The sequence below is a fragment of the Trachinotus anak genome, unplaced genomic scaffold, assembly GCF_046630095.1.
Source record: "Trachinotus anak isolate AG129_WGS33_773 ecotype Australia unplaced genomic scaffold, CSIRO_AGI_Tana_v1 ptg000002l, whole genome shotgun sequence".
In the NCBI taxonomy this organism is placed as follows: domain Eukaryota; kingdom Metazoa; phylum Chordata; class Actinopteri; order Carangiformes; family Carangidae; genus Trachinotus; species Trachinotus anak.
In genome coordinates, this window is record NW_027273853.1 from 5839345 (window position 1) to 5865289 (window position 25945).

Sequence of the window (25945 nt, forward strand, 5' to 3'; positions counted from 1 at the left end):
CCAAGGAAGTAATCACGCAGAAGAGCTTTGGGGGGGGAAAAGCCCTCCACTCCCCCTCAGCCGGTGCTGCCTTTGAGGAACTCATTGTTGGCGCTGCCAGTGGGAGGCATGGAGGGCTCTGCTGGCATGTGTCGGCCTCACTCCTCATCAGGGCCTCACCGCCGCGACGGCCAAGTGGGTAAAGGGTGTGTGTGTTTTGTTAAGGGTCTGAAAGGTGCAGGTACAGTAAGTGGGGTGAAGTTTGGGTTTGGGACATGTTCTGTTTCGCTTCTCACCCAGTATGCGGGACCGGCCCCAGAGGCCTGGTGGAGTCTGGCTGGTTGCCCTGCTGAGTTCAAATTCAAATGTGAAACCACTGAGAGAATATTTTACCTTCATTATAAAATCTCAGTAGTAGATAATTAGGGGTTCATTGATCAACCATCCAGTCTGTGCACCTGGTGATGCACATGTAAAAACTGATGCAAAAATAATTCTGACTGTTAACAAGATGAAATCTGAGCAGAACGTTAAAGATTAGTTTGTACTGAAATGAATAATATGGTCAGTGATTTAATGATTAAATGATTTAAATGTTCAAGCTAAAATGTTAAAGTTACTGGTTTATGCTTTTTCAATGTGTGGATTTGCAGCCTTTCTTTGTTCTAACTCAGACTTTTTCACACACTGAACAATTAAATAAATAAGGCAGTGTAAACTTATTAATGGAAATAGAAATGCAAATGGACAATTTTTTTTTCTGGTGTTTACTGCATCTGGACATCTTGTATAGTTGAAGGTGATGAAAACAGACTCTGGTCCAACAATCACAGAGCGAGGAGACCAGACAATCTTCAGCCATGACGGCAATGCAAGGATAACAAATACAGCTAATCAGCTAATCAATAACCTGTAAATAAAGACCATAAAGCTGCGACAAACTCAAGTCCTTTTGTGTCTGGAGATCAAATTAATAATTTATGTAAAAAACAATAGTGCATGTGCAAGATGCAAGGAGCTGTTTATGCTGGTGGATGGCGTGAGGGCTCCCTCTGCAGGGTTTCAAAGGAAAACATCGTTTTACAGAGACGTTGACAAAATGGCCTTTTAACGCCTTAAAAAACAAAAACCACATAGAAAGCCATTTATTACCCTTTTTAATCATCATGTTGGCCACAGTATAAGTAGTAGTGATGATGTGCCCTCAAATTATTTATTTATATATCACATTTTTTCAGTACCACTCAACAGCATATAACAATAACAGTATAATGTGAGTAATTCTGCCGGATGAGTAGTATTTCAGTTCATTTAGGGTTTTGCTTAAATTGGCATTTGAGTTAATGCACAAAAAAGAACTTAACACCCTGCTGCACACACAATCCACTGCTGCACCAATCCCACTTTCAGTTTTTAAGTGCATAAATATGGAAAATTAAAAATTAAAGACTTTTTAAAAGCTGTTTTTAAAGAAACTGGCTTCAGTGCTTTTTAGACGTTCTGAGAAGTGCAGGTACCTAGAAAGATCAAGGCTTTAAGCATTTTCATTAAAAAAAAGCATTTCATACTGTCATAACTACAAAAAAATCATTATACTCCGAATATACAGAATGGACTTTAGAGCTGGTGTTGGCGGTACAAAGTTAAGAAATGTGGGTTACAAACTTTTCTGTGTGCCGTTACAGTACCTCTCAGACTGTGCAGACAGGTTGTAATTTATCTATTTGTTTGGCTGTTTGGATGTGAGTGAGGCCTGTTTGCTTCTTGTAGTCTGAAGTGAGAGGAAGCAGGATTTAAAACTGTATCATAAGAAAATTAAGCCTAATATGTGTGTGTTTATTGAGCTGAATAAAGGAACCGAGTCTCTGATAAGAGGTTAACAGAAAAGATTCTCCTTCAGTGCAACATGAACAATGCAAAGTTAACAGATGAAATAAATCACTCAACAACTCCACAAAGGGCTCCGTAGGCTACAAATGTCGTTTTTATTATTACTTTAAATAATGTCTAAATAAAGGGACTAAAGACATGCTCGAGTGACTTTTTCCATTATCAAAAATATGGTGTGGGGTGATGTCTGCAGCAGAAATCTATCCAGGGAGGGAAGCGTGCAACACAAGGTGAGACCGTTGTGGAGTCCATCAATCTGAAGGCTGAACTGGCTGAATGAGTCCCACCATCACCACGGACGGTGTCGGTTGTCAAAAGGGGGGGCAGTGATTTTTACCAACCAAATGTCACATTCAGAAGAAAGAAAATGTTATTCGATGTTATTTATAAAAACCAAAAGACCTGGATACATTTCTACTTCTCCACATTTTTACTACAGAAATTAAAAAGAAAAAGACATAAAAGGAACACACAAAGGGGGGAAACAGCTATTTTTATAATCAACTCCCTTTGGTAAAAACTGTAATAAATGGTCTTGCATTTGTCTTTTTCCATATACATACTAACTTTAGCCATTTATCACTAAAGTCCACAGTAACCTTGGAAAGTATTACTAGCACAACAACACAGATTTGTCATAAAAAGTCTGAGACTATATACAGTGTATTTACAATGTAAGCGGCATGTGGACAGACCTCCCAGAACGAGACATGTGTGTGTGTGTGTGTATATGGGTGTGTGTGTGTGTGTCTGTTTGTGTGTGTACAAGCTGGTGTATTGGCGGAGGGCATTTTAAAAAGGTTGACTTCCAGGGCGGCGAGGATCATTTGTGTTAATAGAACTATATATAATATATATACACAACACATACACTGGAATACATGTCAGTATCTGACATTCACAAGCTATACAATTTTACAGTCTGAGACCAAACAGTGTTGTGAGGCTATTTTTTATTTATTTTTTTACATTAAATGCAACAGTGCTTTTCGATGTTAACCTGACAATACTGTTTGGCACTCAGGCACAGTTTCTAATAATGCTGCCATGTGTTTTGGAAAAGGAAATGTAACCCTCTTTCCGTCTGGTGATAGGTACATAATTGTGATTTGGCCTCAACGCAGGAATGTCTGAACCAGATCTCTCAGACTTTATTGAGCTCCCTCCAAACCTTCAATCTGGGAAACAAAACTATTTGAAACAGCATTTTCCTCTTAAATAAGTGCACTTGTCCACCATATTGTTTTCCACGGAAACTGTAGAATAACACTATCATAAAGAAATCCCTGTATGATTGATTTCGATGGAGCTCTTACTCTGGTCAGTCAAAAGCTAAACCGAAGCTCAGTTTGTGATAAAGTACAAAAAGCACCACTCTGTCTCTCTCAGGCTCACCGTTTGTGTTACTAAGCCCGGCCCGAAAGGCTCAGGGAAGACGTGGCTCTGAGTGCTGGTAAGAGCTCAGGTCTGTGACTGGAACATGACGATTCCTAAGTTTTGGCACCAAAGGCCCTGCGCAAAAATGGGCCCAGCTAAAAACGCTGGTAAAATCAGTAATCCTGCCGCCCTCGGGGTGCAACATACACGGTCGCTAGCTTAATTGTGCTCCCATGTCTGCCTTAAAAACACATTAATAAGCCCTCGTCCCTACCTCTGCTTTGACCTGTTTGACCTCAGACCAAACACCCCGAGAAATCAGTCTCTCTCCCGTTTTCTTCCTCAGCTACGGTGCCTTGGCTGGTGGGCCATATTTGACGCGGTACTTGTTGATGTTCATGAAGTGCAGGACCTCGGGCTGGCGGGTGGTGGTGCAAGGTAACAAGCCGTCACGCCCTTCGCCCATCAGCCACTTGTTGGTCTCGGCGTTCATGTCGCGGGTGACGTGCTCCTTGACCCACGCCTCCACCCAGGCTTGGAAGCGTTTGTGCAGCCGTGTGCTCACCCGCTCGTGTGACTGAGGAAACACAGGAGAGGGGAGTGTGTTGTAAAGGTCAGTGGGCAGAGGTTACAGTTACACTACCGTGGTCAGAGACTCGACTGTGACATCACTACAGACTCACATGAAGGAATAAATCAGGCACCAAATCCTCAAGCTGAGCTGAGAACATCGAATCATCAGCATTACTGACCGGATCAAAGGTTTTTACACTAGAGCGCCCCTCACTGCTCTTCGGCAGCACTTCAGCTGTAGGCCTCCGTCTGTGTTGACGGCTGAGATCTATCAGCATCTCTCTGAGCTCTGTTCACAGTGACATTTCTTTTCATCACTCGCTCTGACAGTCGCTATTTCTGACCGCTGAAGAAAGAAGGAGAAACTAAAGAGCCAGGGAGCGTGTTGCTCGCCGTGAGTGGTCAGGTGATTAGCTGCAGCAGAACTGCATATGAAGGTTTTTTAGTTTGGTCAGTCTGATATTTACTGTTTTATATTTATTGCTTATTTCCCTTCCCTTTTCCTTTCCTGTTTTTCTGTTTGATAACATAACAAAATTCAGTTAATATAAATATCACTTAATATTTAATGTGGTGAAATGTTCTTGAAACACATAGTAAATAAAAAATATAAAGAACAAACGGACCTTGACCTGATTTTGTACTGAGTTGAACAAAACCATTCAACTGAGAAACAGACTGAACTCCCTCAGACAGTGAGAAGCAGCACATTGAGAGCTAACGGCTTAGTGCTTAACTGTTAACTGTTGTATTATAATACATGATTTAACATTTAAATTTAGAAGATGCAGATCTGACTGGATTTTATGCTTGAGTCACATATGTAAATCACAGCATATGTTCACGGTGTTTGCAGTAGAGCTGTGTGTGGTTTGATGTTTATTTTCAATGCTCATTTAATTATTTCAAGAATCTTTGGGAAACCTAAACCTTCTGCTCGGAATTGCAGATTTTAATAATAAGGTGAATCGATTTTAATCCAAACTGAGCCACAACCACAAACCTCAGTGAACAAACAGAGGCAGCAGCCAAAGATTCACACCTTTAAACCACCACGTGATAAGAGAGAAACACAGTCGCTGATGAAATCACATGAAGGCAGAGGGTGTGGTGAATACCTGGTGAGCTCGCAGCAGGGCAGTGCGTCGGTACATGTAATCCTCAGACTTGAAGACGTAGACCATCTTATAAGAGTTGAGCTTGAACATGCACTCCATTTTCTCCTTTTCCAGGGATTTCTTGCCGCCCTCGCAGGCCTCCTTGTCCAGCTGCTCTCGGCCCTTCTGGTACTTCCTGATCCGTCTCAGATTCCTGGTCGTGAGGGTGGAGACAAACATAATGACAGTGACTAACGGGATCCAGCAGGAATGCGCCAGAACAAATCGATTAGAGATAATTTAATCGATGGGCTCGTGTTGGACTTTTGACATTTGACTGTTACAGGAAGAGATGTGTCAGACAGTTTACGCAGCAAGATACCATGATGTGACGACTGACCTGGGAAGAAAAACAGGCTTCTGTGCGAGGTGCTCCCTCAGTTCAGGTGTGGTGGAATCTGGGTTTAAGTAGCGTCCAACATAATCAGACCAACGCTGCACATGCGAAACAACAAGACACAGATTAGGTACGTAAACACGACTACTGACACCATTATTACCAAAAGGTTGGCAACAGGTCCTTACTAGTATTTTCACTCCAGCTGGAAAAGTGGACCTTCTTACTAGACAAAATGTAAAAACAATGTCAACTTTTATTTGCATTTATTTGCTATATATTAAATATGAAGATCATATTAAGCAGAAAAATGAAGTTTAACCTTCCTCTGATCTGAACCTCGTTCCCTGCCATTAAACACCAGTGTGGGAATATGTGTCCAGCTAAAAGCTAAATACCGGTGCTGGGAATTCTCACAACTCCTCAGCCATTTTGGCAGATTTACCGACCATCACCGTCACAAAGGCTCTGTTCGGTTACAAAATCTTTACCGGCTTGTAAAATTGTAAAAAAGGGCTGAGCCCATTTTGGAATTACAGCTTGTGGCTTGTGGATTAAACATTTCTTTGCTGAGTTTATCCAACCTCTTTGCTCAGGGGCCAAAACTCACAACCGAGAGCCTTCGGGGGAGGGGGGAGATTTAGATTTTCTTACCTCAGCCTCCATGGGCTCGTCTGAGTTCTCCTCCTCCGTGTCGAGCAGCTCCACCGTGAGCTGCACCTGCCCTCTGTTCCTCAAAAACATCACCTGAGAACCAGACAGAGACAAGGCGAGTGTGAGACTGAAATTAATTCAGTGTGAAACACAAATAAGCCAGCACGTCTTGAGGGGTTTAAGGTCTGGAGTGTGAAGCAGGCAGCTGCAGTATATTAGGCTGGAATCCAGGACCCCTGTTATAAATCATGCAGTCACCATCAATTGTTCTTCTACTCATACTACATTATTTTTAACTTGAATGCAAATAAATGCAAAGGTAAAATAAAGGAGAAACATTAAACAACTGAGAAGCAAATAATAATAAATAACAGTATTAGATAGATAGTCGATAGTAATAGCTTGATTTCAGTGTTGCAAGCTGCATTTTGTGGACCATCCCTGGCTAGAATGTTAATATAACTGTCACTTCAGGGTGATTGGGCTTTGAGTCATCTTCTTCAAAAATGACTGTGATTTATTTTTTTGACAAATCTGGATGAACCTTTCTAAACCGAGTGAGTTAACAACCGTAAAATGAAGCTTTCAAAATAGGTCAGCGGGGAAATTTGCTGTCAGTTGGCAGGTGGCCTTAAGCTGCTTTAGAATTGCCAGTGTTACATGACAACAAACATAACTTATAACTTAAAAATGACATTATAATGTCACCATAACAATTGGTAGGCTGGAGACAGCACACCTATGTTTACCAGACCCACTAATCAGTTACCTCTTCAGACCTCATTTTAGACTCTTTAGAAGCAAAGGCACATGGGAAACCGGTGAGTAAAGTTTTCTCTTAATGGATCCTCTGCACAGCACTGCTTGTTTTTCACTGCAAACCTCTAATTTGCGACAGTGGGGAGAAGTGTGCAGATTTATTAGTGGTGAACACACCTGAGAACACCTTTAAATCACCAGGATTTCTGTCAGTGTGGGTGGGACATTCTTCTCTGCAGTCATGTGGAAAACTGGTCGTTTTTAAGTACTTCTCCTGAAGGGAACTAATTTCCATATTCTTCTGCACAATGTTTCATCTCCAATAATCTCATGGAACCATCTCCCCAGTTTACCAATGCCAGTAGCAACCTTGTGTATTCACCTTGAAGCAGTTCTCATCAGACATAAGCTGCTCAGCTTTCCGCTGGTAGATGGCCTCTGCCGAGCTCCTCGAGGACTGGGTGGACATGGTTCCTCCGCTGGCCCCGTTCGCGCTCTCTGCCAGGTAGAGGTCTGTTACTTGGACGCAGATTTCGTCACTGACGATGTGCTGGAGCTGGATGGGGGGAAGCACGACAATGAGCATGGCAACTCTCGGGAAATCTGCAGCTGAGAGGACAGACAGAGTCTCACCTGCCGCACGATGCTTTGGATGAGCTTGTCCATTGTGAAGGCGATGTAAGCGTGGATGGTGAACATTTCTCTCAGCGAGTCCTCGTACTGAGAAGCCTCCATGTTTCCGTCCAGCAGATTCCTGACCATCTCCAAGAAGGCTGAGTAGTAATCTTCCACCTCGATGTCCACTAGAGAGAAGAAAATCAATCAGTTATCAAAAATCAGATCAACTGAAAGTCGGGCAGCATTTCTGACAGAGCACCTCTGGCAGCAGTTGAATTTTCCAAGTCTAAGTGATTTCTTCTTTTTAATATCCAACACAGTTAAGTACTGTTTCACTTATTCACTTCTTCACTTATCTATCAGTTTATTTTATTTGTGTAATTTATTTGTCTTTAATTGCTTTCAATAAGACCATTGATCTGCTTCTTGTGTGCTGTACATTGATTACAATAAACCTTAAATACTTTAAAATACTTTTCAGATTTTCTCTGTGAAAACAAAAAGAATGTGGATTATGTGTTAGAGGGGGAGTGGGGCCCAAAAGTCTGAGGTAGTCACAAGATTTATGCAAGAGCTGAGTGATATGGGAAAAAAAAAAAAAAAAAATCAGATTGTGATCATTCCGACAGATATTGCGATATGAGTCACTGTTTTAGTGGAAATGGCAACTTTTACTTTGCAGTTTCACTGAAACAAAAATACAAAAGTTATAACCGTGTAATTTTTTGCTGTGGTCTGTACCAGAAAGAGTTTGTTTACGTCCGGGGAATATCATTTGCAGGCCCTGAAATGTCTGCAGCACCACAAAGCTTTACTTATAACAGTACATTGTAACACATTCTGCTTTTATCCAAAGAGTGCAGCTAATGCCATTTGCACTTGGTTACATTGTGATTTCGATAATATTTTGATTGATTGTTCAGTGCTAAATTATGTTACTTCTCCCCCAAAAGGAAAAACAAACAAACAAACATAATACAGTGGGGGGTTGAAAGGCAACACAGAAAATGGGGTTGCTCAATATGGATGATTATTTTGGCAGATATTGTGACATGAGTCTGGATTTCAGTTGGAACGATCATTTTTGCATTTCATTGTCAATTTTTTTTTTTTGTTGGGTCTTGTACCAAACAAACACGTTCCATTACATGATTTATAGGCCGTGGCATCTCTGTAGCACCACAACACTTATGGTGCTCACAATGCACAACAGTGCTGTGACACATTTTACCTTTATCAGAAAAGTAATTGCAGGTCCTGGTACTTGGATATTGCCTCTTGCATATAGCAATTTCAATTATATTTCAATTCATTAGAAGAAGAAGATAGAAACTAAGAAAAACATGTGAGGGTGTGTGTGTTGTTACTCACTGGGCTCCTTCAGTCTCAGCTGGATGGCTGGATTGTCGTTCTTCTCCTTCTTGAGTCCCAGGACTTCCCTCTCCCAGTCCCGCTCTCTGACCTCCTCTTCGATCTGGCGCTCCGCCTGCCCGTACAGCCTCAGCAGGCGCGAGCACAGCGTCTGGTGCAGTCGCAGGAAGATGTACCAGTTGTTGTTGACGTAGAAGAGGTTGTAAGCGTCGTCGCAGCCGCGCAGCTTCTGTGCCGCCGTGTTGCTGAACAGCAGCTTGGACTTGGAGGGGCTCCCGCTGCTGGGGACGCCGTTGTGCTTTTTGGAGGCTCCTTCCTCCAGGTCCATCTCCTCTTCCTCCTCTTCCTCCTCCACGTCGGAGAGCTCGCCGCGCTGGGAGAACAGCATGTCGGGGATGAAGTGGTAGATGATCTGTTTGATCTTGTACTTGTCCTCCTTCTGGATGCTCGTCTGCCGCTTGACGTGGTGGATGATGAGTGCTGCAGCGTCCTCCAGGATCTGACTGTCCTCGTAGGCCAGTGTCAGATGGGGGCCTGTGGGTGGAGTGGCGTTTTCCTCAGAGGCCTGCTCCTGGCGCTGCAGAGCAAGAATAATTGACTGTCAGCCTTTTGGAAGCAGAGCATGTATGATTTTGTTTTTTTATGTTGAAGTGATATTAAGTTAAACATCACTTCTTAAAACACTACCATAACGTGAACAATACAACTTGGTGAATTCAGGTTTTAGCCCAGATCTCGTGTTAGAGGCTGGTACTGTCTTTTGTCTGTTACCTCATCGTAGATGCTTTCGATTTCATTCAGCAAGGACTTGGATCGAAGCACTTTGGTGTCGTTCTGTTTGAAGTTGATGCCTTGATGGTCGAGAGACTTGAGGTAATACTTCTCGTTCTGCTCCCTCCAGATCTTGTTGAAGCCTCGCTGGGCTTCCCGCCACTCTTCCTCCTTCGTCTTTAACCTGGTTAGAACAGATGTCACAGTGGAGTAACGTACATGCTCAAGTCTCTGAACGATTTTACATCATCGCACCAAGATGCAAACATCTGCAGCAATGTGATGCATAGGGTACTAAACAAAAATACTGTTAAAGGAGCGACTTTCCAATCTTTTTTGCTGCTGTGGAGATATTTTGTCTATAAAAGCACACAGTAATTCTCAGGAGCCATTTTTAAATCCACCACTAAAACATCATATTGCCTTTTCCTCTCCTGTGTGGATTAGTGAGTTTATAAGCTGCAGTTCACAACCTCAGTCTGGGCACAACAGAAGCTTGTGTGCACACATTTACTGCATTATGTAAAAAGGGAGCTGGTGAGTCCCACATCTTCCAGTAACAGAGAAATCTCAACAGAAAAAAACAGCTTTACGCCGATTTGCACTTTTTTTTCACAAACATAAATCAACTTTGATTAAATTAAAAAGGGAAGTCAGTCAGAATGGATTCACGCCTCGGTTTAACTCCCACCTCTTTAACACGATGGGGACAGAAACCGCAGGGTTTTTCTTCAGGCCGTCGATGATGTCGGGGGCTTTGTCTCCATATATCCTCTGGATGGCTTTGCGGTGCACGACCTCCGAGGAGCCGCCCAGTGTGTTGTCCAAGCGGAACTTAGCTTGCTCCTCAGCAGACATGCGGGACAACTTCCGCTGTACTGTCTCCAGGACTCTAATGGTGGCCAAGTTGGTTTCCAGTACCACATCCAACTGTCAGGAGGAAAACATAGAGATTTTATGATTCTGTGTTTTGCATGGATGTCCATTTATTTTTCATTAAAAAGATCAAAGTTTCTCGATTTTCAAATATGTCTTCTATGTTCTGCCACTGAGTACTCTCTCTCTAGTAGATCAAAGGTCTTTGCCTAGGAGTGTTTTAGCACAAAGATAAGAAAGAAATCCTGCAAAAAGGGAAATTAAATTGGAATAAAATCATTTTTCATATCATGGGATATCGCTGCCATAGTAACCTCAAGATACAAGCTGCACATGTTTAATATTCCTGCTCACCTCGAAGCGTTCATCCTCACATCTGTAGATATGCTCCTCGTACTGAGTCTTCTTGGAACTGACAAATGTGGAGTCCTCAGACCAGGAGGGGAAGGAGACCCAGGTGTCATTTAAGACCTGGACACAGCAGAAACAAACACTGTGCACCTTAACATCCACAGTCTTAAATCTGGGTGGACAAGCTAAACAAAACAGGAAAATGATATACTATGAACTATGAAATGAATACTATTTACAATGAAACAGTTCATGACTTTTTCTCAACCCTCAGGAGGTCATAAGTTTCCCTCACCTCTTTACAAAGTGGAGTTCTGCCAGTACATTTGGGCTGCTGGTAGCTTTTGGGCAGCGCTCTGTAACTGGAGCCTAGTCTCTTACAGGAAGCATAATCAATCTCCATGGCGATGCCCTCAGTGGCCCGCTCCTTAGGGTACGTTTCGATGTGGGACATTTCCCGATATCCCAGGAAGTTTTTAAACCAGTTGAACAGCTCGGGGAACTTTCTGTACGACAGAATCAAGTAGAGAGAACATTTATAAGAAATTCATGCTGTATACTGTAAAAAGACTCGTATCTCGTGCTAAGTGAGACACCTCACCCTAAAAATGGCAGCACCAGCTGCACCAGTTCAGCCCTGGAGATCACCTCCTGATTAAAGATGACCAAGCACCGCAGGAAGTTGTCGTAGGCCTCTGCACTTCGCAAGGCTTTGCGTACCTGTGATGACAAGCAAATCAAATTTTTAAAAAGTCTGTCAGGGACTAATGGGGGGGTTCAAAATCTACCTGGAAAAAACAAGCCGAATAAATACAAGAATAAAGTAAAGTAACACTTTTTTTAAGGACCGTCTGGATTCAATAAACGTCATAATAAACTGTGTTTTTAATCTTAAGTCATATTAACAACTCTTACATTCTTGAGTATTTCAGTATTGTTTGTGAATTAAAAAATAATAATTTGTAGTGCACCTCAAAGGAACACGTGGTGAAACATACTGTCAGAGGTTGAGTGGGACTATTGATAATATACCATTACATTTAGTTCTGCTTTGCTTCTTGAGCCTTTGCATTAATTTCAAATGGCATCTGCATCTGTTTTTGTTCCTTTAATTTCACGAGTTGAATTTTTAACTAAACAAAAAGTTTATTTATCAACTCACCTTCTCAAAGAACAGAGACTCTGTGCCGACTCCATGCTTGCTGGCTTCTGCCACTGAGGAATCTTTCAAATTCAGTAACTTGGGCTTCTTCTGTAGCGTTAGCAAAATCACAACGAGGACATAGGTAACAATTACAAAGCATGTAAATAAGAAGGAGAAGCAGGAGCTGACTATAGCTTCAGCAGTATGTGAGAGTCCTTGTACGTACCTTGACGGGTGGCGTGGTCCCTGGAGTTGGATGTCGACGGATCTGGCAGCCGTTCTGATTGGGCCTCTGTTTGTTGTTGAGCTGCAGCTTTTTGGCAGTGCCACCGTGGTCGTTCCGTACAGACTCTGCTTTCTCAGCTGTGGTCTTATTTAACAGCTGGAGAGAACACACAACACTGGTAAGACAGGGACACGTGAACATGATCTCTGGACACGTACAACAGGACTACAACTGCTACTACTGAAACTTACACCTTCATAAAATAGGTGAACAAAGTATTTAAATAAGACCCTTTAAAACAACATGTACTACTGAATCATAGAGCAGTAACTGAGACATATCTGAAGTGTTATAAGAAGCTGATCTTAGTCAACTTTATATTTGAAGTTACATCTAGTACAGCTGCACTGTAACAAGGAGAAAGGCTAACATCACAGCTCTGCTTACCACTGAACTGTTGGCGTCAGGTAGAAATTGTCCAAATTCTGAGAGCAGGTCCTCTTGGTTCTTGAAGAGCCTGGCCACCTGAGCATAAACCTCCTGCTCCGTCAGAGCCGGTGTGTAGTTCCCTCCGGCCTCCTTCGCATTGCGCTGCTCCTTCTGTAGTGGACGAGCACAAGATGACTGTGATGTCAGTAACATGAGAGGTAACGGTGCTCTCACCTAGTTTTAACTGTGTGTTTTCACTGAAACTGCAGCATTTTATAGAAGTGATAAAATGACATTTGGGCCAGAGAGGTACTTTAAAGTGTCACTTGGGGTGTTTCAGTTTGAGCTGCTGACCTGGTACGTGTGCAGGATCTCCAGGAAGGCTTTGTAAATGTCGGGCTGGCCCTGGAAGCGGTTCTTGATCTTGTTGACGTAGTTAATGGCGTGGTTGAACTCCACAGGCTGGTTGTTCTGCATGGGTGGACCGGTGGGGGTCCCGCTGAGTGGTGGATGGAGCTGCATGGGCGGGGAGCGTGGAGATGTGTACGTAGGGATGGACGGATTGCTCTGGCTGCTCGGTGTCAAGGCCTGGGGCTGGAGAGGCTATAACACGGAAGGTTTCAGGGTTTTTTAACAGAACACTATATTTTTTCACTTGAGGAGGGGAATAATAATATTTTTTTACTTTTACAACTTGGCTGGTGTGCAGCAGTCACTTCCTGTTGGTACTCACCTTGCTCATCTTGGCAGGGGTAGGCTGTGTTAGAAGAGGCGGGGCAGTGGTGGTTGCTGCAGATGGGAGCTGGGCCTGGTGTTGTGTCGCTGCTCCTGTTATGGGGATGTTCTGGACTGAAATGCCGTGCGGGGTGATGTGGTGGATCTGACCGGGTGTTGTCACGTTGACCAGGTCATTAGTCTGGACCTCAATCTTGTAGCCAGGTGGCAGGAAGGTGTTGAAGCCCATGATGAGGTCGGGATGACCTTTGAAAAGCTGCGACACTCTGCTGATGACCCCTGGAGTGTCAATACTAGAGACAGAAACACAGACAGAAGTCATTTAAATCCACTGAAGGATCATTGGCACTAACATAATGATCTTGGCCATATTTATCAAGTCAGAGCCACTCAGAGGTCAAAGGTCATTCTGACAGACCCTCACTCCCCTCTCCATGCAGACCTTCAACTCCTGCCATCAGGGAGGGAGGTTTGTCTATATTGTACCATTTTATTTATGATGTGTATTGGTTGTGTTGACTACTGTCGCAAACCAAAGTGCCCCTCGGGGACAATAAAAACTTTCTAATCTAATCTTCAGTTGTCGTACCTGGGATGTGACTCGGAGGCAGTTCAGAAGCTCTCAACATTGTGAGGCAATAAAACTTTTACCAAACCAAGAGCAGCTTGTACACCTTTAAATTTACATTATTCTGAAGAACACGTTCACCTGCCGGCTGTGACTGAGATAACAGATGGGTCATTCTGAAACTGTGAAAATATGCTGGTTATTTTTAATGGAGGCAAAGATTTATTTTCTGGAAGTGGAAGACTCTCAGACACAGGGGAGTCGTTCTGGTTAGAAAACACTGCATCTTGCAAAAAGAAAAAAAAAGTGAATGGGATTTGTGGCCAAATGTATATCAAATATTAGTTAACACTTCAGCTTCTGGATGAATTAAACTGATACCGCACCATACAAAGGAGCAGTACCAATGACACTGAGAGTAAGAACAGACCAGAGTAAGAACTCATGTAGTGAAATATCTGAGCAAGAACCTCTGGGTGTGCAGTACAGTCACTCACAGGATCCTTCTGTAAAATTAAACAGTGTACTCACCTTTGGGACTTGAACTCTTTCATTATATCCAAAAAGTCGTTGTAGACCTGAGGCTGGTTGCCAAACTGCAGTTTCACTTGGTCCAAGTAAGACAAAGCATCTTCCACCTTAGGGAGAGAGAAAAGGTAGAGTCAACTTCTGCTGTTTTTCTTTTCGTTTTGACAGCAGTGCTCCAGTGCTTAAATCAAACACCAAACATTCTTACAATAAGAAACAATGACAAGACTAAGTCAAAATCTGGCTGGATTGTGTATTTGCATTCTGCCTGGTGTCAGCTGGTTTCAGACCTTTATCTGTTTGCTTCTGTCCTCCTCTCTGTGCTCACATGTACAGTATTTAATACAGCTGTTCTCATTTACATGTTTTTCTGTTTCTGACGTCAGACAACAGAACAAGTAGGAAATAGTGACTGAAACTCGGTCCATTGAGGCTCCATATTGACCAGCAGTCACCTCCAAGCTGCTGCTAAAATCCTGATTTCATCAACACAACGTCGTCTGACAAAACCACCAGTGAAATAAGTTTAAGACAAAGACTGAGCTGTGATTTTAGCTTTATTATTTATAAAACAGAAGTCACTGGATATCTTTCTTACTTTGTCTTTCACACATAACAACAAACTCCTGCTTCACCACTCTGCCACTCACTGAATAGATGAGACATGGAGAGGCGACCCTCTTGCTTGCAGGGAGTTACTGGAAACTCTCCTCTATGGAAGGTACCTGAGGTTTGTCTAAAAAGGCCTCTAGATTTATCTCTAGGTGTTTTTTGTTGCTACAGCCTGATAAGTCAGTAAATCTAGCAACAAATGTGCTAAGTTGGCAACACTACTTGTTTGTGCTAATCCATTTGAAAGAGCAATGGCCAAGGGGGAAACTCCAACACTCGGCCGGTCGACCATCGGGCTGACCAACGGTGTGAGTTTGTGTTTATAGAGCTAATCCCACTCTTGCGATCCTTGGACAAATCAACATTGGACAATTACTCCAGCATTGCCATGTTGGAACCTTGACAGACAGTGTGAACAAAACAGCACATAAATTGGGATTTTAACCCAGATCTTAAAATGTTAATTGCAAGTTCTCTACTCTACTAAATATTTCCCTGTGATTTGATTTTTTTTTGTGACTGGAGTGACCCGACCATTTAACTTAATAAAATATGTGCTCAAACCAACACCAACCTACCAATCCACTAAACATTTAACAAGCTAAAAAATACACAAATCTCCCAAAGACCTCTATTAGTGTCTGTATATTTATTCTAATCCTTTAGCCTGAGACATCCTTGACACTTTCAGGTTTTCCATGGGATGTCACAAGAGCCTGTCAAAATAAAAGTGGCAGACTAACCTTGAGCCTCTGAAACTGCTGCTGACCCTGTGCTGAGGCTTGAGGAACAGCCGTATGGCCATGTCCTGACATCACTGAGGGCCCGTGGGATTGGACCGCTGGGCTGTGGTGGTGGGACCCCCCGTGGACGGCTGGGCTCGGGGTGTGCCCATGCCCGCCACTGTTCTGGGCCACGGTGGGAACCTGGGGAAGCACACTAACTTTTAAAAATGATGGTAAATAGCAAACATTAGCTGAATGATATCTGGTGACTGGTACTTTAATAATTTAAATCATCATATACATGTAGAACTATTTATCCTTATAAAAAGGTGAGGCATGCTGACAGGGGTTTAAATGACATCTTGAGTTGTCTGTGACAAGTGAATTAAAACTGCTACAAAACTCAAAACCAGCATGTGGTTAAAACAAATCTACTCTGGACAAATAGAGTATACCTGGTATCCCTGGGGGACGGAGTACTGGACACCTGCTGTGGGCTGCATGTTGTCAGACACGGCCTCATACACAGCTGGAGCTGGAGCAGGGGCCAGGACACGATGCTGGAAAGCCTCCGCGCTGCCAGCGAGGCGCCGCTGCGGGGACGCAAAAACCGCTTCCTGATCCTCCAGTCGCCGCTTCATTATGAACTCATACTCATGAGAGCTGAGAGACCTGGGAAGAAAGAGCGGCATATGGACCCTGTTTCACACTGGCAGACCTCTGTCAAGTTATCAGACCCTGTTAAATCAGAATCTTGAATTCATTCAATGATTTGTTGAGGAAGATGAGGGAATATTTTGGGGGTTTTTTTGTTGTTTTTTTTTTTGTTTTTTTTTTTGCTTTAACCGTGGATTTTGGGATACTCACTCAACTGTTGTTCGGCTGTGGAAGTCTCTGATCATACACCTAACAAAACATCCTATGCTATTAGCAGAACAAAAAAGCCAGGCAGTTTACAGTGGTCAACTGCTTGGGATTGCACTGATTAATTGGCACATGAGAGCACATACTAGTTTTAGTTTGCATGATACTTTTAGGATGTCTTTCTTTTCGGGACCTGCATCACAGCTGCACTGACAGAAGATTCGGTCTGTATGTGTCAATGCATACTGGCTTCAAGTGTCCGATTACACTTTTGTTTGAACTTGCCGATGTCTTAGGCCTCACTGACAACACCAAGCCCAGAACTGTATACACATGAGATGTGCTGACCAGCCTCAAACCCGAAGCTCCATCCTACTCCATTCATAACAGTAGATAATCCATGTCACCATGGGACTGAGAGGATGCAGTAACTGTATGGAAACAAAGCAACTTTGTTTGTACTGACAATAAATGAATGAATTCAATATTCACAACATTCAATATAGTTTTTAGCTGCTGAAAAAAAGATTGTAAAAAAACTGTGATGGGCATTTTCCCCCACTGGGACATTTTATAGACCAAAAGACCGATCAGTTCATCAAGAAAATAATCAGATTAACTGATGATGAAAAGGTGTTAGTTACTTAGTTGTTGGGGAGGGGGTGTACATTTGGAGTGGAGGTGGGTGTTTGGGGAAATATACAGGGCATAGCTCCCTACAACAGTGAGGCAGCTTTATTTCTCTTTTCTGTCTGTTGTTCTGTTTTGTGTGTTTTTCCTTGCATATTTGTTTGCATCTCCAACCATTTCATTTTCTTCTGTGGATAAGAAAGTAAAATTTGATTTGATAAAAGGGCCAAATGTAGAATTATCGTCTCTCATATTTATATCACTGTCCTTGTTATAAACAACACCACAGTTGTACTCTGCGAAGACTGTCTTTTTCTGGTACCACTTTCTATTATGGCACCACACAAATCAATTACTTAAGTTTTATCCACCAATAAGCCATTGATAAAGAACAATTTTTGGGCTGTCAGATTGTGGGAATTCTTTGCCCAGTAGGACACTTTCATTAGGGGAAATATCCAGTAGAAGTTCACCCCACTAGATGGATGACACTTTAAAAAGCTAATCATAAGCATTCTGTTAAAATGAAATAAATTTAAAATCTCTTTAAAACAGGTGTGTTTAAAGTGGGTTCTGCAGTTAATCGTTTATGGCAAATCCCAATATTAATGTCATATTAATGTCACATTAAATGCCATATTTTCTGACTCCTTTGAGCTTTTAACAATGAGAATATTTTAGAGGACAAATGTACATTTTGTTTTGTATTTTACCATGTACATGTAAAGGTAGCTAATGTGTAATAATTACATCGACAGCAACCTGCATGTTCTCATCTGGTCTCAGAAATATGGATATTGGTCATGATTCCATTAATTGTTGGTATACCAGCACTTTTGGAGTTTGGGGCTTAAGGACTTGTTGCTCTGACAGCAGCTCCATGTAAGTTTTAAACCAGCTTTGAAGAACCAAAAAAACTCGGACTCATTTCAAATCATCAAACATCTGTCCGGATAAGACAGCTATTAATGAATGAAGAACAGGCCCCTGATGAAAACACAATGACAAGCTAATCATAACTTCAGAGGTTATTTAGGAAGCTTTTATTTAGGTTTTTGGTATAAGAAGGCCAACAAGAATAGTCTACTTATAATCCTAACAACATAGTTTTTCCCCCCAAAACTTTTAACTTTAGTCTTTCAAGGGGGGCCCAGTTACTTCATGGACACCCCTGCCCTTTTACATAATATCGTAAAAGACTGTTTCTAACTACCTTTAACCCAACTCTCGGATTATAGATAATAAAGAATGGAAATATAATGCACACAGCAACGCTACGCCACCCCCACCCCCCAATTTCTTTTTCGCGCTGTCACTGAAGTGAGGGGCGCTCTTGTGATAAACTATACTTAGAAGCACATCTTAAATGCATCTAAATGTTAACATGTACTGAATGCAAAACTTGCAGCCTCCGCAGCCAATGAAACACAGAGAGCGGACGTCAGCCATGCAACAAACAGGTGCTGCGGGATCGTGGGAGCTGGTCAGCCACGCACAACCTCCTCAGGACGGCAGCAGCTCCTCGTCACCTGAATGAATGGCTTGTTCGACGGAAAATCTACGCGAGGGAGACGGGGAGTGGACGGGTACATCAAGTTTCAAACCTTGATTGTCGAGCAAAAGTGACACAATGACTGTGAAACTTCAGTGCCCGTGTGACGGTCAGTCCTCGCACGGTGAAGCTGTTCACCGACAAATCCTCGCTCCTCCAGGCCCCGTCCAAACACACCGGGGCTGTAGTATTAATAGCTGTATCAGCCTCGCACGGTGCAGCAACGTTACAGTCACATACAGGCAAAACAGCGATGTCTGCTACATGCTAACAGTCGTTAGCCGACCATCCCCTTTACGGCCTAGCAACACAAGCACCGACCTCGAGTTACAGCACGACGCTTCCCCCACGCCCGCCATTTAGAGCGTGGCGCAGGAGTGCAGCAATTTACCTCTTGTTTCAAGTGGGTAAGTGCTAAAAGTCGCTGACTTGCTGGCCGCCTGACTGGCTACCCAGACTGGGAGGCTTTTTAAGTGTTTATTTTAAAAACTCCGACTGGAGCTTGTTCTGTCGCCAAGGGTTGTGAGCTGCCAGCTAGCTGCTAGCTAATGTAAACAACATGGGCAGCCCGACACCGAGCAACGTCCGGGGCTAGCAGGGAAGCACATGCAACTAAGCATCACCGATCTGGCTCGCTGTCGCCGAAACATCTGTAGCAGGAATTGACTATCGATATGTCAGACTGCTCATGGCGGGTCTTGCTAAGAGTGAGCGACAAGCCAAGAAACATCGACCTGCCGTGTGGTTTACTTAAAACGTCTGCTAACGGTAGGTAGGTAGCTAGCTGTGTTAGCTTGCTGAATGAATTTAACCGAACTCACCCCCTCTCCTAAAACAACGAGCTGAAGTTGGTGGAGGATGCTTTGATAATCCGTGATTTGTTAACCGCTGCGCCTCAGGCTGGAGAAGATACCAGAGCGGACGTATAGGTGAAAAGAAAACTTAACAGTGGCGTGTGATTTAAAATAAACAATTCAAGCTGTTGGCTGCAAAGTGAAAATCTCCCCGAGAGAGGAAAACAATCTCCGTTCGGTTAGCGATGGAAGGGGCGTGGTTTCCGGCATAGACCCACCCCTTTACGAGCGCTATTGGTCAGTTCGTTCAGAGGGTCCGCAAAGGGGCGGGGCGAAGACCTGGGTTGTGGATTTGAGCTGTCAATCAGATATTTGTCGTACAGCGTCCACGCACGCCCATTTTGACTTGAAGCGCCACAATGCCAGGAGTGGGTACAGTTCCAGCTCTATTTTATATATGTATGTATATATATATATATATATAATCAGGGGCGTAGTGTCGGGTTCATCTCGGAGGGGGCCCCTACAGACCCCCCCTATATGTCACTTTAATTTTCCCAGTTTTCCCCAGGCATCCAGAGCCAGACCAGTACTCTAAAGCTGAACTGATTAGTTGATGAGTCAATCAGTTTCTTAGCTCTTACATTATGTTTGGGTTTTGAACTGTTGCTAAAACTTAACAAGACATTCAATAACATCACCAAGAATACTGTAACTGGCATTTTCACTGTTTTTGGCTGTTCTATAGACCAGACAATTAATCAATTAACCAAGAATATGATTGATAATGATAAATATTGGTAGTTGCACCATATTATTTACGTGAATAAACCTTTAGCAGCATCTAAAAAGCTAAATAACTGAGATTGAGTTATCATTCAACATTACTCCCTGCATTATTACCAGTCAATCAGATAGCGACAGCATGCTGAGTTTCCCTTTCACTTGAATGGGAAAAAGTGTGTCCAAACTTTTGACTGATATTGTATATATGTATGGATTCTGAAGTTATATTATTATAGTCCTGTGTTGCAACACACTGCGCTACCACTTGTTAGAAACAAATTTACTTTAATTCTGCAAATAAAATATAATCCCAGTGAAGTCTTTTATGTTTTTCTTGTTGTCTTTTACTACAAAACACAGTAATGCAATATACCTTTCTCAGTGGAGGTAGGACCAGACTAAGACGGCTTTCCACCTTGGACTTATGCCTCAAAAAGTGACAGAAATAATGTTCTATACTGTTGCAAGACCTCATGGTGAAACTAACACAGAGATTACAGTATGTTGAGAAAAAATCTGATATATGCTCAGATTTCAAATGGTTCAGACTTTCTCAAATACTGGACAAGAAAGGAAATCTCCACTTACGCTTTTCTTCCAGTGTATTTAATTCCAGGATATTTTGGACTGATTAACATTTTATTTGTAATTCAATTGTTTACTTAACTTATTTAACTATTTATTTAACCATGTCAAATACATTTTTTTAGGTGGATCTTTAACGTGTTGTGTATGCAAGACAGTCTAAAAATATCTCAGAACTTGAAACTTGTTTATTTTTTGAAGTTTTTTTTTGCATATGCTGAAAAAAAAGTTGCCACAGGGTTGCACAAACATTTGGATATAACTGTGTGCATGAAAAGACACTTTTTGACTTCCCTATGGGGCGACCACAGCCTGCCATGCCTCCTCCCCCAGCACACAAACACTCTCCATGTATTAATAACTAGAGAAACTGCTTATTGTAATAATATTGCTTCAGTGAGCTTTTCTCTGACAGTGAAGCATCAGGCTCTTCTTTTCCCTAATAAAAAGTACTGTACTGTCTGTAACATTCATTATGTCACTTATTTATCACTGCTCATTCAGTAATGAATACTGAATACTGTCCACTTTCAAAACCGTAACTACATAGTTGTAGCCTTTAGTTCATTTTCTAGTTAAGATTTGAGTTACTTGTTTATTTGTTTTTTTTTGTTTAATATATTTATTTCAGAGCGTCCTTCCGTTATTTGTTTTTGTGACATCTCTCTATGCGTCTATCGGAGGCATTAACACATATCTCCATAACTTGCCACTTCCTGGAGTCAGAAAACACGTGACTTTGTAGGAGGGAGCCTGCCTTCGCACCCCCGCCCCGCCCCTTCGTGGACCCCGCAGCCAATCATCGCACAGAACCGCTCTTACAAATCCCCAAAAGGTGGAACTTCCAAAATAAACCATCGCCCACGACAGGCGGAGCTGCAGCACCAGCCCGGGATTCCTCCTCCACCGCAGGCAGAGGGCTCAGCGGCGGCCGTAGGCTGCAGCACACACACTCTGCTCCACTGTCCCGACTGCCCCCCCCCAACACAACACAACACAACACAACACAATTGCGTGCATTTTTGCAAAAGCCAAGCTCCAGGCTGAAAACCAGCATTTGCTCGAAAACACGCCTGGTTTTATTTCTGTGAACGCGCAATATAAGAGGCTGCTTTTTTTCAAGTTTCGTGCAAAAGCATGCATGACAACGCACTGCGGGCTGTGGAGATCCCCACACGCCGAGCTACACGGCGGAGGATCACCCAGCCCCCTGCGCTCGGCGTCGGTCGACGTGGGTATTTGCAGGCTGCACTCTCCAAACAAAAGGGTTCATGGGACAAAAACGCATCATCTGGTAATCGCTTTTCCTCAGCCACCGGCGGACGCGGCGAAGTGGGGCCTGGGCGGCTAACGCTGCATATTTTCTTGGCGGCAAGAGCCGGTTCAGTTGCCCTTACTAAACAATGCCAAAGTCAAACGAAACGGGAACTACGGTGTCGCTGCGTGGAAACATCGGCGCGGCGGAGCCACGCCATTCCCCGCGTCCCCAAACAACGCAGCCGGAACAGCCGCGTCCTCCTGCAGGGAGGGCGACCGCGCTTTCTACAAATCCTATTCTTTGTTTACTTCACTCGCCTGGAGTAAAATGTCTAACCTGTCTTTACACACCCCCCCCCCCCCCCCTCCCTCAACGAGCCATTCGCAAACAAGCGTTACATGCTCACACAACGCTGCAGACAAAATGTTTCCACTTCCAGACAGAGGGAGCCTCCGATTCTCACCACCCAGCCCCGGGGAGACTGTTCACGAGCCGACGGAGCGACGAGCTGCACACTCAGCCCTGTACCCTCCACCTCGGTAGGTTTCTTTGGCTTTTCTGTTGCCGTTCACGAGCATAAAAAGCCCCCTTCAATTCATCTCAGGACACAAAAGGCGCGACTGGCCGCAACACGCTTCCCCGGTCGGAATGAACATCGTTCACTTGTTATAGCAGCAATGCTGAAAATATAATTTAGTTTAAGCAGCTGTTACATACCCAGGAAAAAGACTCCTTACTCCGGATTCGTGTTTGTAACAAAATAGTTGGAGACGCCCCCCTCCGCTGGCATTGGCGCACACCACAGTCCGCGTCATTTTATTTTGAATATCACCCGCTAAAACCGAGGCAGCGCCGCTGAAGCAGCCCCGTCCCCCGCAGACGAAGGCCGTGCGGCCCGGCCCGTGGTCCGCAGCGTCTTCGCAGGACAGCGAGGGTGAAATGTGTTTCACCAAGTGCTGCATTTTATTTCACTGTATTCCCACCCGCTGGATGTCAGAGGGAAATATTTCTCCCTGTATGGTCTGAGGGCTAAACTTTACAGATTCAGAATTTACACACGAAACACATAACTCACAAATAAAATATTATACACGTTTATACTGCATCTTTGCATTTGAGAAGCTGGACTCATTCTTCCTAGAAAAATTACACAAATGTGTTACAGTGGATTTTTCAGGTCAAAGATTGACCCTGGAACTTGTAACAAACTGTATCTGTATCACTAGTTTTACTAAGAAGCATCTGAGAACTGCACTGAAGTCAGAAACCGTGACAAGTGAGTAATGTTGATTGTACTTTGCAAACAAAGTAACTTTTACTCCCAAAATACCTTTGTATTGTATTTTCTCCAGTTATTAACAACAGGGGTACATGGAGAAAGTCGGGGAGTCTTAGGGAATATTGCTCCTCATCCCTTCAGCTCTTTCATTCTCCATAATGACCCAATGACATGGTAGTTTTTTTTACATTAAGTCTGAACCTCTTCATTCCTGCTAGTAGAACAGGCGTCTTAACAGACATCATACCAGAAGAAATCTGGTATTTCTTAAAACAGGCTTTCCTTTAGGAACCTTTAGAGCCACTGCAGGCTGTGGGGTGTCCTCCATAGCTGTAACTTGTAATACTTGAAATGGAAAATAGTCTGGAACAAGAATTGCTATTCAGCTATTTCCCGTCCTGTTTTACTTAAAGTGTTCACACTGATTACAGATTTGCACTAAAGGCCTATGTCTATTGAAGCTAAGGCTGATAAAATGAAGTGTAGATGATCAGTAAAAACAGGTAATAATTTAATAAAAACTAACATCCCATGTCCCAACTTTACCTTAAATCTTTTATTTCTAAGGAAACTCCTTGGGCAAAAAAACGATGAAACGGTTGTGAAAAGCTGGTAATTTTTATTAACTTTTCTGAGAACTTGAATTATGAAAAATACACACATAATGAGACTATTTCACCAAGAGCCAGCCCCAGGACTGTAATTTCATACTTGAAAGAGCAGCTGCACTTTCTGATCTCTGAGTGCCTTACTTTTTTACCTCTTGAGCATTTACATTGAATTCAAGGGCCTCAGTTTTCCTCTTCATCCTGTAGGTTTTGGGTGTCAATGTCTTCCACAAATTCTGTGGATTTTCAAAAGTCACTCACAGTTAAAAACTACTTAACCAAGTCTCATGTGTTTAATATCAAAGACTTTCAGGCTTTTTTCCAGTGTTTGCTCCTGGATTGATGCAGTCGGTGGATGGGCTGAGCAGCAGCAACAAAACACACAGAATTCTTGCTTTTAAAGTTTGTTTCCCTGGTTTCAACATCTTTGTTTTATGTGGTAACGAGGATGATTAAAGGTCTTGGGTCTCAAATGACAAAGCTTACCCTGTGACCACGTCATCAGGTGTAGGATTTAGAGCCTGAGATGCAGCGACACGTGTCATACAGACGTACAGGCAGAGTACTTCAATGAGCAACAGAAATACGTTTGGAATTGTCACAATGATAATTTCAGGCTGCTCCACTGGGACACTGTGTAATAAAGCTGGTGATGAGGGAAAGCATTCGTGTAGTTACTCTGAATGTTGTTGTAGAGAAAGCAGCATCTACATTTACTCAGCTGCAGGTAAAATGAGATCATGATTAAATGGAGGGAATGCATACACTGAGTCTTGCTCTCAGTGAGCTTTACTGCTACGATTGTTTGGGAGTGTGTATGCTCTTTCTTGAGTGAAATTACGTCTTTAAAAACTTTGATTCTACCCACTTCAAACACGTGTTAATTGTTTGTTTGGCTGCTCGGGAGCAGCGGAACAAGCTGTGAATACATGATCATTTTATAACAACCAGCAAAGTCAGACCAACATTAGCTTTCACACGGAGTCTTGCTTCAGGACACTCGACAACTTAAAATCCAACATTCACACTCCTTTTTGCTCTGTTTTCGTCTCCATTAACTCCTGAGGGAGAAAAACGACATGGCTCTGCAGTGACGAGCTAATGTGTGAGCCTGTCTGCCATTTAGAGCTGATATGGTGAGGTAAAATTGATTGATTAGAGTTTTTTTTTTTTTCTGTCAATATCAGCAGCCTGCTACAGTGAGGTTGAGAACGCTGAACCTAAACAGTGGGCTGAAAAACCAAAACAGCAGCTGAAAGATACTGAAACACCCTGAAGAGGTGAGGAGAGCTGCAGAGTTGGGTCATAATTCTCTGTGCCAGTTGGTCAAACAGCAAACTTTACACAGTCATTTGACCCAGTGTTAATATAAAAAGATCTGTCAGACCACCTTTAAGTTACTTATTAAAATCAAATAAAGCAGATTCACGCAGGTCATCTTGCCCACTTTTGCTTTTGATTTATTGACATTCAGGGGTGCAGTTGAATACTGTGCTCAGTACAGTTTTTGAGTATCAGTACTTTCCATGAGTATTATTTTTTACTACAATTAAAAGACAAATATTGTACCTTTGAGTCCACTACATTTCTATGAAGTACTTGTAACCTACGTGGAACGAATTTTTTTTTTATTTTGAAAACTGTGAAAGACCATACACTGTGTTCATCACAGGAGAAAAAACCAATCACAGCCAACTCCTACACGATCAGTCTGAACTTGGCAGTGGCCTACGTTAGATAAAGAGCACCACGGCCTTATCTTCAGTCCATGTTTGAAATTTTAGAAATGTAAGACTCCTTTAGTTTTAAATGTTTGCTGTGTTTACGATGACCAAACTTCATCGCTGCCTACAAATATTTGCCATCTTTGAGAAAGCACGTCGAGGTAATGTTTCTTTAATTCCAGACA

At 42.8% G+C, this 25945-nt stretch overlaps 1 protein-coding gene across 3 annotated transcripts; it reads right to left on the reverse strand.

The window, feature by feature from the left end:
• Positions 1 to 1944: 1944 nt before the first annotated feature.
• sin3aa (SIN3 transcription regulator family member Aa) lies at positions 1945 to 22990 on the reverse strand. Of its 3 annotated transcripts, none has more exons than XM_071492682.1 (21): positions 22867 to 22990; positions 16136 to 16352; positions 15699 to 15881; positions 14347 to 14453; positions 13246 to 13540; positions 12867 to 13115; positions 12531 to 12683; positions 12084 to 12239; positions 11876 to 11965; positions 11315 to 11433; positions 11009 to 11219; positions 10717 to 10833; positions 10178 to 10416; positions 9487 to 9670; positions 8716 to 9292; positions 7360 to 7529; positions 7109 to 7282; positions 5968 to 6060; positions 5317 to 5411; positions 4938 to 5130; positions 1945 to 3823 (listed from the first exon to the last, which is right to left on the reverse strand). In XM_071492682.1, exons 1-21 carry the CDS (start codon positions 22962 to 22964, stop codon positions 3593 to 3595), a joined length of 3951 nt encoding a protein of 1316 aa, XP_071348783.1. In that variant the 5' UTR covers positions 22965 to 22990; the 3' UTR covers positions 1945 to 3592. The 3 variants fall into 3 exon arrangements, with proteins under 3 accessions (XP_071348783.1, XP_071348800.1, XP_071348792.1); XM_071492699.1 differs by lacking the exon at positions 22867 to 22990 and adding an exon at positions 19548 to 19954; XM_071492691.1 differs by lacking the exon at positions 22867 to 22990 and adding an exon at positions 16548 to 18748.
• Between the last annotated feature and the right edge of the window lie 2955 nt (positions 22991 to 25945).